At 40.1% G+C, this 15040-nt stretch overlaps 2 protein-coding genes across 2 annotated transcripts; one reads left to right on the top strand and one right to left on the bottom strand.

Annotated features, from left to right (window-relative positions):
* Positions 1-975: 975 nt before the first annotated feature.
* LOC311059931 (elongin-B-like) lies at positions 976-6236 on the bottom strand. The gene is made up of 4 exons (XM_084078054.1): positions 6155-6236; positions 4819-4953; positions 4136-4244; positions 976-2107 (listed from the first exon to the last, which is right to left on the bottom strand). Exons 1-4 carry the CDS (start codon positions 6155-6157, stop codon positions 1995-1997), a joined length of 360 nt encoding a protein of 119 aa, XP_083934180.1. The 5' UTR covers positions 6158-6236; the 3' UTR covers positions 976-1994.
* Positions 6237-7377: 1141 nt separating this feature from the next.
* Positions 7378-14789, top strand: pkmyt1 (protein kinase, membrane associated tyrosine/threonine 1). Its single transcript, XM_084078584.1, has 8 exons — positions 7378-7738; positions 8554-8988; positions 9666-9903; positions 10500-10782; positions 11228-11334; positions 12487-12659; positions 13159-13373; positions 14079-14789. The coding sequence occupies exons 2-8, from the start codon at positions 8629-8631 to the stop codon at positions 14452-14454; spliced, it is 1752 nt and encodes a 583-aa protein (XP_083934710.1). The 5' UTR covers positions 7378-7738; positions 8554-8628; the 3' UTR covers positions 14455-14789.
* Positions 14790-15040: the final 251 nt, after the last annotated feature.

The following is a 15040-nucleotide window of genomic DNA, read 5'->3' as shown; positions in this document are numbered from 1 at the left end:
AAATACATATTAATTCAGGGGGTCCTTGACATGAAAATGTTTGAGTCTGAGAACCACTGGTTTAAACAACACTAGGAAACAAGCCCAAAATAAGCAACTACACTTTAGAAACAAGCCCCCAAAAAACGCAACTAAATATTTACAAGCAACTTCACAGAAAAACAAGCCCAAAGTCGCTTATAATAAGCGGACATGGCAACACTACACTACCACAGACCGGGAGAAGGCGTAGTTAAATGACTGCGGTTACAACCCCCCATTCCCCGGACACATGACGTCATCCTAGACATTCCTAGTCCATATTTGGGATTAGAAAATTAGGGATTTTGTGGTGAACGCCGAAGGCACTGTATCCAGTGGTTCTCAAAGTGGGGTCCAAGGTGGTTCCAGGGGGTCCCCAGTAAAATGTGTTAATATGGCATGATTGGCATCAAACTCAAGTTCAACCTCTCAACCAATTTGAACACAGACGATCTACATCACACTGCAACGGTTGTGAATTTATAGATCTGCTATTTTCAAAATATCTTGAAACAAAATGTGAAATCTTTGAATTTTTTTTGAAAAACAACAAATCTTGTGTGGTGGTGTCCGTGGCAAAACGCATGAAAAGTTTGAGAAGCACTGTAAACTATTAAACCAACTATTTAAAGTGGTGTCAGAGCGTCCTTCTTAGTACTAATGCATACACGGATAAACCACAGTGAGGACAACACCCCTTTATTTTTATATGCTGTAGAAAGCACATTTGAACAGACAAACTCAACCAATGAAATAAGCATTTAAATTGCTGCAATTTATAAGAACTTCTGAACCCACCAGGCATGTCTGGAATATTAACAAGAACTTTGTACATCAATTTTTCATTCTAGCAATAAATAAACATAACCAAATAAGGCCTTCAGTGACTCCTGGAATTCTGCATTTTTCTAGTTGATCAAACACACCATTAGGAACAAAAAACAGCCGGCAATGTAAAAAAGAAAAACAAAACAAAAAACTTTAATTAAGCTCACAGTTACAGGGCATGGTTATGTAATTGGAGAATATGCAATGCCACACACCGGTGTTGGTGACATGAGGTGATGTATGCCTTGCAACCCCAAAGACCAGGGTTAACACCACCCTCCTGTTGTAAATGTCACAAATACAAGTCCGCCAACTAACAACTCATCCAAGTTTGTCCATGAGGTACCTGCCTTTGGTTTCAGTGCAAGAAACACACAACAAATGGACTGATAAGTGAAACTGAAGTGACAAAATGTAAATAAAAATAAAAAACAAAACCACCAAACAGCATTTTCTTTTACAGTGTAAAGGAGCACTGCTTTCTTTCCTGGTTTACATGAGATGATTCTGAAATGTACAACAAATCTCGAGGAACCAGAACCAAAGACATATACTGAAGAAAAATGTAGTTTGTGTATTTAGGATGAAACTGTATCTGATGCTGGGAAAATAAAGCCTCAGTCTGTTTTTTGTTTTACAATTAAATTTGTTCATGCAGTGCGTACTGTATGTGGTCATTTGGACACCAGACTTCTAACCCCTGCACATCACATCCAGAACTATGTGATGCACAACAACCAGCCAACCACCCTTTTGCCATTTTCAGAATAAGAATAGTTATGATAGTTGTGATAGTAATTAGAATATAAGTCACACGCGCAGTGATACTCTCCAAACCCAACCAATGAATGACACTCATTTCCTAAAAGGTGTTTGAGCCAATCCGTTTGTAAATCCAAAATAAAAGGAGCGGGGAGAGAGAAAAATAGATTTGCAAAGCATATTGGAGGGAATGCTGGCGTGAAAACACGGTCGAGATGAAGATAAAATGGACAGACTTGGTTTGGTTACCTATAATGTCTCCATCCCGTTTGCTTCCATTAAGTGAAATTATGATACATATTTTCCTCCCCGCCATTTCTCTCCATTGTTGTTAATCCACAACACCCACACCCATCCCCCTCCCTTCCTTCGGTGGCCTGTCATCACTGCACAGCCTGTTCGTTGGTGGTGCTGCCCGAGTCTTGAGGCTTCATGACGTCAGGGAGTTCTGGTGGGCTGGAGAAGGACTCGACCTGCAGCTGCTCAAACATCTCATCTGGAGAACAGAGAAACACATCATTGAATGCTTCGTCACGACAGAAAATTGCAACTGGCAAAAACCTATGTTGTTGCCATATGCCGCTCATTGATTGCATGTGAGAACTCAGGGTTCTTTTTAACTGATGTTCAGCATTCAGCATTAGTAGAGCACTGAAAACACTGACAATCTTTTTTTTTTTACAGAAAGACCAATCATACATTTACATAACTATACATGACTTTCACATGAATACAAAATAATAGAGAAGAACAATACTGACTAATTTGTCTGCTTACCAATCTGCTTACAAAAATACTTTTATCTTTATTGTCTACGTCAGGCCAGACTGTACAGCTTTTGGATGTCCGGCCTGGCAGAGACAATGACTATTCGACTATGATGGGACATCCCTATCCTAGTCTAGTGCTGACACAAAAAAACAATATAGCTGTAGGTGTTTTGCCAGAAGCACCTGGCACTGGCCTTGAAAAGTGCTTGAGAACCAAGGCTTTTTGATTGATTGATTGAATTATTGACTTCAGGATCAGAAAGAAAACTCGATGATCCAAATGTGACAGAAAAATGCATTTTCTCATCACATGTAGATTAAAAGTTTGATGGCCAATCAATAAGCTTGTTTTACTGGTGACAAAAGGTGTGCAATCCTATGCTGGTGTGAGTAAAATCCACACTGATCCTACTGTAATTTTACTGCACAGCACAGTGTAGCCTACATGCTTGCAACTTGCATGTGGAAAAAAGTTAAGACACAATAATAGGGGTACTAAACACTGACATAATTTAAAACGAGCGGATGTGCAACTGTTGAACAGATTTTTACTTTGGGTGCCGATCAACTCGCTGCAAGCACGTTTACATTACAAACCAATGCACTGAAACTATGACACATACAGTGGGCATAGTTCTTATGAAACTCATCTCATTCACCAACCCTCATCATACAGTACATTTAATAAATTAATAAACCTGTACAATTATGCAACACCATGGATCAATGACGTGGATAAACTGTACCCCTTATCAAAAATATGGCCATTATACAGATGTTTAACAGCCGTTTTGTTTGTATAATCTTAAAACAACCATCCACAGACAGTATATTTGTACTGTGTAACACAGTGGTTCTCAACCTTTTCAGGCCACCACAACCCCAACAATATTTGAACTGGGGACCCCCCAAAATAAATCATATTTGAACTGGGGGCCTCCCAACCTGTCCAGCACTTGGAATTGTAGGAGTTGAGGCATTACATTTAGTTTGACTCGGTTCCACAGATAAATATTGTGAAAATATCCGATCTACAAGATCACAACGCCTTGCAACTATTTTCAAATGCTTTGCCTTTCTTATATTATTTGACAATTTGGCCAATGTTTGACCAGTTTTTATAGCATAGTTCGTTGATTACTTTTTTCTTTTTATTAAAAAGGTCTTAAAAGTCCTTAAATTGTCACTTTACTGTCATCTAGGGACCCCCACAAAATCATTTCGGATCCCGACACACAGGTTGAGAACCACTGGTGTAACATACAACTTTGTGGAAAGTCAGCATGTGTCCACTCTGTGGTGTGTGTACATATAGTACACACAATTGATTAACATGGAAATGCACAGAAAGTGAAGGCTTTCCACAAGCAGGTTTCAGTGGAACCAGAGTTTTGAGAATAACCTTCTGTGGCATATGGCCCCGAGGAGGAACGTAAAATAACACAGCCCTCACAAAAGAATCAGATGATAATCAGAATCGGATTCGAAAGCTTGAGGGCCCAAATAAGATTAACGAAGATGAATTGGCTGCAAATACACAAATGGTCAGTATAAGTAATCAAATGAATTATAGGATTGGCTTAACAGAACAGATTATTACATTAACAGTACAATTAAAAATCAAACATAAATTGCGACAAGAAACTGACATGGACTGAAATTCATGGTATTGTACCCCCGAAAGGATACAGCTTTTAAAACCTGGCTGAAACAGTATGTTCTTTAAAAAGAATCAATGAGTTGGATATACGTACCACCAATACGGAAAGCCAAACCAACTGTAGCTGGGGCCTGAGGTCTGGCAGTCTGGTTGGTGAAGCCACAGTCCCCAAGAGTTTTGCTGTCCTCTAACAACTGGTCATCCTGGGGAACAAGAGTTGGAAATTTACAGTTACAGAAATGGCATCACCAATTTACAGTGTCAGAGGCTGACAGATGTAGCTGTGAGTTTAATGAAAAGCAAAAAGCAACAACAAATAGCACGCAAATAGCACACATTTATAAAGCGACTGTCTCTAAAGCAATTTACAATGTCCTGGGGAACAAGAGTTGGAAATGTTACAGAAATGGCATCACCATTATTTAAAGTGTCAGAGGCTGACAGATGTAGCTGTGAGTGAGTTTAATGAAAAGCAAAAAGCAACAACAAATAGCACGCATTTATAAAGCCACTGTCTCTAAAGCAATTTACAATGTGCATTACATTCAGACGTTCACACACATATTCACACACCGATGGCAGAAGACACATTGCAAGGAAGGCAACAACCTGCTCATCACGAGCAGTTAGGGGGTTAAGTGTCTTGCTCAAGGACACTTCGACATGAAGCCAGGAGGAGCCAGGGAATGAACTGGGAACCTTCCGGTTCCAAGACGGCCAACTCTACCTCCTGTGCCCGTGCCGCCCCAATAAGATAACATATGAACTTTATCCTACTTTGTAGAGCCTCTGTTCTTCTGGCGCTTTCTTGAGAATCCCCTCGACGATGCGCTTCAGCTCATAGACAGTGGTGGACTCCTTGGCGTCTGTGAAGATTGTGGTCTTCTGACGCCTTATCATTAAGAATACGTCCTAAGATGGAAAAGTTGGTTTTAGTTTAATTATGTCATGGGAGAATATTAATACTGGTATGTTCTAGCAGCTAGCTAACAGCAAATGATGAAGCCATCTAAAGTTACCTCATAGGACCTCAACGGGTTATCTTCTTAGACCAAGTGTATGATAGTACTCGTGCTGTGCATTTGCAACAGTCTAGTAAAGTACTCAATCAATGATTGTATTTTAGTCATAGAGAGAGATCAAGTTCAACACCAACTAAATTACTGACTCACAATCAACAACTGTGACTTAGTACCAGTGGTGTAAAGTAACTCATTTACTCAAGTATGTACTTAATAAGTACAATTTTGAGGCATTTCTTTTACTTTACTGGAGTATTTCCAATTATCAGTACTTCTACTTCTACTCCACTATACTACATCTCAGAGGCTAATATTGTACTTTAACTCCACTACAATTATTTGAAAACTTTAGTTACTTTGTAGATTTTGATTATTATTCCAAAATATACACGAACCACCACAGCTCTGTATACATTTCGGCCATTTGAAAATAGCCTATCTACAAGCTCACAATGTGTCACATACATAGCGAGCTTATAGATCTGCCATTTTCAAAATATTTTTTATACATTTTCTACATTTGAAAACATGTGAAATGGGACATTCTGCATAATGAGTACTTTCTACTGTTGGTACTTAAGTATTATTGATAAATCCTTTTGTACTTTTACTCAAGTAAAATTTGATTCCCAGACGTTTACGTAACAGAGTATTTCTACATTGCAGTTTTGATACTTTTACTTCATAATAATAATAATAATAATAATAAAAATAAAAAAAAGAGTACTTTTTCCACCAATGCTTAGTACCAACTAGGTGATCAAAGACAGACCTTGTGGGCTAAGCCACTTAGCTGACAATGAAATCAACCTGTCACAGCGTTGAGAGTGACATCAAACACCAACACAGCTAACTAAAGCTAAGCAGTTGGCTAACATCACATCACATTCAGCGTTACTTTCCAAGCTAGGATCGACAGCTGTAGCAGCTATTAGCTAACCTGGCTAACCTTGGCTAACGTGACCATGATTAAGACCAAAACATTGTTATTTTGGCAGGATAACAGGGTTTTAAACGAATTACACCATTTAACTTACATAGGATGACTATAAAACAAATATCTTATGAGAAGCATTTTCTTGGAAACATACCATTTCAAGTGGTTAGCTTAGCTAGCCAGTTGCGCCAGCCCTGTGTGTGTTGTCTCTACCAGAACCCACCACTGCACACCCACAGGTTTTTGCCCCAAACATATATATGTGAGGCAGGACTTCCTCTCAAAAGAACAGTGGTGTAAAAAGTACTCCAATTTGTTTTTACTTAAGTATCAATACTGCAATGTAAAAAAATACTCTGTTACAAGTAAAAGTCAGGCATGCCAATTTTTTTTTTTTTATAATAGCAGATCTACAAGCTCACACTGTGTTGCATTGCGAGGCATTGTGAACTTGTAGATCATCTATTTTCAAATGGCCGAAATGCATTATTAAATAGTGGTTAATTTATGTTTTGTAATAATAATCTAATTCTACAAAGTAACTAGTAACTAAAGTTTTAAAATAGTTGTAGCGGAGTAAAAGTACAATATTATTTGCCTCTGAGGTGTAGTGGAGTAGAAGTACAAATACTAGAAAATTAGAAATACTCCAGTAAAGTAAAAGTACCTCAACATTTTACTTTAGGCCCTACTTCTAATTATAGTTACTTTCCACCACTGCAAAAAATGTATTTTTCTCCCTCTACAAAAGTTTAGATATATCAGAGTAAATAGGTACATTCGATTCCGCTGTACTTAATGTGTAACAGGATTGGTGGGCTGTAGGGACATCTGGGCACATCGATGCAAAATTGTCTATTTTGTACAAAATGTTAAAAAATAAAATATTTGAAAAATGGTCTTACGTAATGTAAATAATTAAGGTCTAATATTTCTACAATTGCTACAAATTGCTACAAAACCTGTATCCACTATCCAGTCATTTTGGGGCATAATCAAGAAGTTGAAGGATAAAATGAAGTCTGATAAAGATGTACCGTGCATGTTCACATCATGTACACTTTACATTACTTAAGACCATTTTTCAAATATATATTTTTTACATTTTGCATAATGTTTTGCCAATTTTACATCGAGGTGCCCAGATCCAGATGTCCCTAGTGCCCACCTATGCTGTATCCCTTTTATGATCAAATACAAGGCAAAAAAGCACCCTGGTAATAACTCCCACTGCAGCTCCTCCGCACATTGCGCAAGCGCGATAGGAACTTTGTCCAGGTTACGTAGCCTACGTACAGTACGTAGCTCAGTGCGCATGCTTTACTTCTATTTATATTATCTTCTATGTTTTGGCGCGAGCAGAGAGACAACTCAGAAGGGTGTGTGCGTGTGTGTGCGCCCGCGCGATATAAACCCATTTTTGAACATTCCAAACAACGTAACGTACGTTAACCAACTTTTTTCGTTTAGTCTGGTTGGCATGTTTTTCGTCCTACTTTTGGACTAGTTGTCAGTGTTTAGTTGTTAAGTCAGTACACAGTACGGTAGTGGTACTGCTGACTAGACTAGACAGGTTAGCCAGCTTGTCCAGTTAGCATTATATATGTTGTTGTTGACAACATTGTTAACGTTAGCGTTTTTTCCCCCCGTGCTGATTATGGCTGTCAGTGTCAGTCAACCTGATGTATGTAACTAAATGTCAGTGTGTGGAATAAGGAACTAACGATACAAGAGCAGGGTGAGTTAAATGTATCTTTGTTGATTACCAATGTTACGAAAAATGTTCTCTCAGATAACCCACATACCACACATAACGGGCATCTCACACTTTGTACACATAATGTACAGACAGACAGACACACATTTGTTTTACTCTTACATCCAGGTGATCCAGCTGAGCTGTTTAAAGCAAACAAAATATGAATTACTGCCAAAATGTAGGGGAATCTCATTCAATTTAGCTACATTTTTTTTTTTAAATTAACAGTTATTCAAATTCATTGGTTTACATGACTTGTGAAGTTAGTTTTAATATGGATCTTCAAAATGTGTTTTGTTTTTATGTGTGTTTTGTTTTTGTGTGGACCCCAGTAAGACTAGCCGATTGCCATGGCATCAGCTACGGGGGATGCTTTTCAAATAAACAAATACACTTTTAATCTACCATACTACTTTTACTTTCTTGACCTATTTGGTTATTAAGGACAATGGATGGAATAGCAATTTCTTATTGTCTGCTAGGCAGATCAGATGTCAAGCAGAGTTTACAAACAGGATTGGCTTGGCCTATAGTCAGTCACTAAACTGTCAGGTATAAGAAATGTACAGTATTAGGTATTGGCCTATAATTTCAAAATGAAAAAATATATATAAATATACTGTAGGCTGTTCATAATTTCTGCCAATCTAATTCTGGAACTGATTTCAAAACTCTTATAATAGGCCAGGCTTTATGTGCAGCCCTACTGTACGTCCCTGAGTCCTCACCTCCTCAGCCAAATGCCTTTACCCTAGTCAATAATACTTTTGTTTTTCTTGTTCTCTCTGTTACAGTTCACTGTCTAAAAAGAACAGAAGGTGCTGTACATTACCAGCCAACTCAGTTCAGCTAAAGACCATTCCCTCATCATGTCAGTGGAAAGCACAGTGACCCTGACTCCTCTCCCCCTTCCTGCTCACTTCGCCCTTGCAGAACAGTCCTTCTCCCTCAAAAGAAGACGACGACTGCCTTTCTCCTCATCCTCAACATCAGTCTCACCCCACTCATCCCCTGTCCAGCTGTCACATTCTTTGCCCCGGTGTCCACCACCACCATGTCCTCAGCTAAGCAGAGTGCGACCCACCCCCTGGAAACCCATTTCCAGCTCTCTCAATAGGTCACCCCTTCTGACCTCTCTTTATGACCCTAGCAAGCACCAGTCCTACTTCGATCAGTGCTTCACTAACCTGGGCCTGCTTGGGAGAGGCTCTTTCGGAGAGGTCTACAAGGTGAGACTTACAAGAGAGAGAAGACAAGAAATGTGTTAAACTGACCTGGTGACAATGTAGTGGTTAGTTAGTGGTTTTGTGATGTTTTTTTTATTTCTAACAGACAGGGAATTCATGCTGAAATGTAGACTTCTTTAGTAGTCCTGTTATTTCACTAGAAATGGTTTCAAATATCCTAGAAAAAGAAGAGATGGAGAATCAGGATCTGTTTTCACTTTTCACTTTTTCCGTGCACGTTCCATGAGAAGAGAGAGTGCAGAGGTAGAGTGAGAACAAAGGGAAAGAGATAAACAAGGTTAAATAAAACACTAAACATAGGCGGTGTTCATGCCTTGTTCAACAGTCTGATTCACGGTCTGATTCATGTCTTTACTATTTATCTTGTGATCCGTATTTCGCTGCCCACACGGTACAACAGGGTCTTGTAAGCAAAATAAGACCATCCACATTTCTTCTTAGACATAAGTAAGTAAGCCTTGCCGAGCCCTGAGGCCCCCCTGGACATGACACTAGTATGTCGCAGGGACTCTTAGACATAGCACATGACTAAATGTTAATTGCAGACAATTCTTTCTTTTTAAACAGACACTTGGACAGAAATAGAGTATATACAAAGCATAGCATAATACAAATAGGGCTAGGTCACACAAGATTCATCAGAAGGTTTTATGTCATAGGTGCTGAGCCACGAGGACGGACGTCACTATGCAGTCAAGCGCTCGGTTCATCAATTTAGGGGCAACGGTGACCGGAACCGGAGTGTGAAGGAGGCACGGAACCATGAGCGTCTGTGTCCACACCCCCACATTCTTGGCTTTGTGGCGGCCTGGGAAGAGGGTAGCCGTCTGTACATTCAAACGGAGCTGTGCTGCACTACCCTGCTGCTCCATGTTGAGGACCAGCCTCCTACCCCAGGTCAGTGATAAAGAGCAATAGATTGGGCAATAGAACTGCTCAAGAATTAATGTAGAACCACATAAATTCAGGTCAAAATGTTCACATTTTCTGAGCATAGATATAATTTAGCTTTCTGTAGTTGTTAGTCAATATGTTGAAAAGTAGAATAAAATCATATTCATGACTATCCATCCATCTTCAACTGCTTATCCGGAGTTGGGTCCCAGGGGCAACAGTTCCAGCAGAGAGCTCCAGACTTCCCTTTTCCGGGCAACATTAGCCACTTCATCCTGGGGGATCCCTAGGCATTCCAAGGCCAGCGAGGCCGTGGACTCGTGGAGATATAATCCCACCATCTGGTCCATGGTCTGCCTGGGGGCCTCCTCCCAGTTGGACGTGGAGGGGGGCCTACATCCCACTGGGCCAAGATTATGATTATTAATCTGAATTGTTTTAATAGTGAGCAAAAATAGCGTTTGTTGGTTACACGTACCTTGCTGTGATTGTGAAAGGGAAATAAAAGAGCAAAGTTTGAATTTCAAATCACCAGGCATGCTTAAAAGGCATAATGGGTTGATATTGACTTAAATTTGTTTTAAAACTGTCCAATCTAGATGAGCCCGCAGCATGGTCCTACCTGTGTGACCTGCTCTCAGCCCTGCACCACCTGCATTCCCAGGGATTTGTCCACCTGGACATCAAGCCTGCCAATGTGTTCCTCACTCGCTCGGGTCGTCTTAAGCTGGGGGATTTTGGGCTGCTGATGGAGCTCCCACAAAGGGGGGCAGTCTCATTAGGAGGTAAAGGGAAGGAGGACGATCTCCAGGAGGGAGATCCCAGATACATGGCCCTTGAGCTGCTCAGAGGAGAGTATGGTCTTGCGGCAGATGTTTTCAGGTGAGAATACATCCTTGTCAAAGATCCCTGTCACAATCGCCTGAACGCAATCATTTGAGATAAATGCAGTTAATTGTCAGAATCGTTTCACTTTGTCTGTATAAATGTATCCTTTGAAAACTTTTCATACATTTCAAAAACAAACATATAAATAGCAGATCTATAAACTCAATGCTTGTGAGCTTGTAGATCATCTATTTCAGCCAGTTAAAACAATATTGTTAAACGATAATATGGCCTGTTTTAACCATAGTAGATTATTTTGTTTACAAATCCTAACTGTTAATTAATGTTTGTTAATAGGATGTTTGTTTAAAGTGCTACTAAAACATTTAATGAAAATTGATGATGATTGTGACAGCCCTAACTGTAGCTATTACAAAAACAAAAATGCCTGTGTGATGAAAACTCTCACCTTTTTATTGTCTTAATTATTTTTTCTCAGTCTGGGTATAACTATTTTGGAGCTTGCGTGCAATATGGAGATTCCCACAGGTGGAGATGGCTGGCAGAAACTCAGACAAGGCTACCTCCCATCAGAGTTTACTAATGGTAACAACACCTTTCATTTGAAAGACCATACCGTTGGTCTGGTATGTATAGCCCATCTACTACAATTCACAGTATACAGTACTTAAAATGACTGCAGAGTCGACCATTTCCCAAAGCATACCGTTGTTTTATTTCTCTGAGGACACCATTGTATTTATTTCAGTATGGAACTTGCAGAGACTTTTGAATGTTTTAATGCCTTTTAAAAGGAGTAAATATGACTGACAGGGTACTTGTTTGTGACTGTGGTGCTGAACCACAAACCATGCAGCACCTCTTGATATGCCCCCTGCTGGAACAGCCCTGCACAGCATCGGACTTGGCAGAGTTAGAGTATCTTACAATAAATGCAAGAAATCTCTGTACGTACGTCTGTAATCACGTCTGTAATACACCTATCTTGAGAACGGTCCAACCGACGACTTAAAACTTGGCGTCGACTCGGTCGAAGGGATCACCATATATGTGCATAAAAGGGACAAGGACAGGCAGCGACAGAGATCTCCATATATGGGCACAAAAGGGACATAGACAGACAGACAACAGGTGTAACAGGTATTGCATAACAGGGTGGGGCATGCATTCGATATTTCGATCGTTCCCAACTTGCATCGTTCCCAAGTAGGTCGGTGCCCGATGGGCATCAGTCTAGTAATATTAAAGGACAGCAATGTGTTCAGCTGTGGCTGAACCACATATAGCCAAGCCTTGTAACTGACTTTCTTGTGGACACGACAAGAAGAACCTGGGTGATGCCTTTTACCCTGCTTGATCTACACAGTACTGAATTTCCCCCGCAGGGAGACAGAATTGTCAGCCAGAGAAGCAAAGATTTTTAAGGTGGGATTAATATCAACATTTCGCTACTTGGTACCTGTATGAGTGAGTGACATATAAAACCTTGATTAAACTGAATGTTTGAATTGGAGAATTGAAAAAATATACATATATAATAATAATAATAAAATCACTGGTAATTATTCCAAAATCAGTATGTTTTGGAAAATGGTCTGCAGTATTTTCAAGTATACCGTGAGTCGTAGTCCATGAACTAAACATGCCAGAACACTGGCATGATCCTTTAAAACAGCAGAATATGTCATATGTCTCTCTATATTAGGCAACTTGCTTCATTGTGATCTGTATTTGCAGTCCTGTCAACTGAGCTGCAGACAGTGCTCAGGAGGATGCTGGCACCAGAGCCGTCTGAAAGAGCCACTGTCGCTGACCTTCTATCCCTCCCCTCTGTGAGGAGAAACAGGTGGAGGAGACGCCTCTCTCTAGTTCTCCATGAGGCCATGCTCACTTTGGTGTCCCTCTACCAGGTGAATGAAGTTGAATGTATCATAAATACTCTATTGCCAAGTATAACGTTCATACAAGGAATTTGTTTTGGCATATTCGGTGCAGTGACAATGAACCCAATATAAAACGATGCAAAACTACGTTTTATTGTATCCACTTTAAACCTACCGTCCCTATTTCCGGCATGACATTGTAGTCCTATAATTTTTTTTGTATTTCCAAAAATTGTCAAGAAATAGTGAAAATAGCCAATCTACAAGCTCACAACTCGTTACTTGGAACAACAACGCTTTGTGAGATTGTAGAGATGCTATTTTTGCTATGAATACAGGTGTGCCTTGAGATTTTGACTTGCCCATTGGTGTGTGCCTTAGGCAAACAAAGTTATAAAATCGCTGTCCTAGAACAGTTGTTTGAAAAGATAAAACCCACTTATCAACTGATCCCCTTTGGAATATATAACAAAGATGCTGACCCTTATTAATACTCTGACTTGCTCATTTTAACTTTCTCTTGTAGTCTGTGGTTTCCGTTGGTTGGAGGTTGCTGTCATCCCTTCACTTGCCGTTTCTACATTGGACAGCCCCAGCGCCCTGCACGCCTCCAAAGGACAGCTGGGAGAGAGACGTTACGCTGGCCCTTAGCATCTTAAATACTGACCCAGGCAGCCTAGACGATGATGCTGAAGATGTGTTTATACTGGATCCAACTGGCTCCCCAACCTTCGCACACAGGTGAGAGAGAATACAATAGGCTAGACATTCCCAATGTGTAGGGCCATGAGGGTATTATTGGAAGTGAGCCCCAAATCATTGGAAAAACACTATGATTTTAATGACATTATAATATTAATATAAATATCTACCTTCTTGTGTTTTTTTCGTAAATTAATGCCCTACTTAATCATACTACAGCGTCACACAAAAATATCAAAAGCAGCAGATCCACAAGCTCGAAACATGGCGCGAAGCAACATGTTTTGACCTTGTAGATCTGCTACTTTAACTATTTTTGAATATGAATCCTCTGAAAAGTAAAAGTAAGTTTTGAACGTTAAAGGTTTCCACCCGACAGACGTTATGTAAAAAAAAAATGTATTGTGGTATTTATTTTTAAAACCTTGAAAATGTGTCATCACTGCAATACCGAATAATAGGAATTTATACTGTAATGTAGTGTATTTATGTATACTACAATGTTTTGGTTTAAAGCACGTTCTCAGAACGCAATTATAGGCTCCGGTGTTCAGTGGTCAGATGTGTGGGCCATGAACGCTTTCTATATTTTCAAGTGAGCCCTGAACCAAAGAGGGTTGGGAAAACTGTAATAGACTAGCTATAATGAGGTGAAAAAAAAACGTATTATATAAGTTGATGTCTGGACCACTTGTTTCTCTTAAATGTCTTGCTCACATGTTTGAATTTTCCTTCACTCAACAGGATCAAATCCAGGCTATCTGTGGGAAGCACTTCTACTCCTATCCCGCTATCACCGATGATGCTCAGTCCTGCACACACACCCTCTGGCTCTGGCTTTGGTCATTCGCCCACATGCAGTTTGGAACACACCCCTTCCAACATCAACTCCAATGGCTCCTGCCTGACAGCCAGTCTGAGTCCCACACACACAGCGTCACAAGCACATAACCTGGGCGACCACTCCTCGCACAGCAGGCATTGCGCATGCTCTTCTGGTTCACAGCGACGTGCACGCTACAGGGTCCAGACAGAGGAGGTCTTCTCTCGTTATAGCTTTGAACCAAAGAAGAATTTGCTCGGTCTGTTTGAGGAATCGGCTCTAGAGGGACAGCTGTAAATTCATACAGACTAAATAATAAGACCCAAGTGAATGTGCTGAGACATGTAAATGTTTATAGTTTTTAAAATGCCATATTGGGAGAAAAAAAAGTTTGTTTTGCCATTTTTGTTTTGCCATTTATGGTGATCCTATAAGGACTTTATAAATGTTCCATCAGAAAAAAAATGGATGAACGAAATGCTGGATTATGTAACGCTTAAAATCAACATTTGGTTGTCTGTGTCAGTGATGAGGTGGCAGTGCAATGTTTATTTAAGACTGATATTAATTAATTGGTCTGCTCTGAAATGTCCTCCATGTTTACGCAAGGCAAAATAAACTGAGGAACTGGTTACTGGGTAAGTGTCTATAAGAATCCTTCATAACAGTGGTTCTCAAAGAGTCCAGGGACCCTCAGGGCAAATGGGGGGGGGCCTATACAGGTGTGTAACTCTGAGACTGTACAAATGGAACCAAATGTGGTACTATTTGTACACTCACGGTAATGGGGGTCCTTGAAATGAACCACTTAAACCCCAGCATCCGTATTGTGGAGAAAGCTTTCGCTGAAAATAGCAGATCGACAAGTTCACAACGCGATGGT

This window comes from Gymnoscopelus microlampas, assembly GCF_963454915.1.
Source record: "Gymnoscopelus microlampas genome assembly, chromosome: 14".
NCBI lineage: Eukaryota > Metazoa > Chordata > Actinopteri > Myctophiformes > Myctophidae > Gymnoscopelus > Gymnoscopelus microlampas.
Note: the sequence above shows the minus strand (reverse complement) of the source record. Positions and strands in the feature narration are given on the sequence as shown.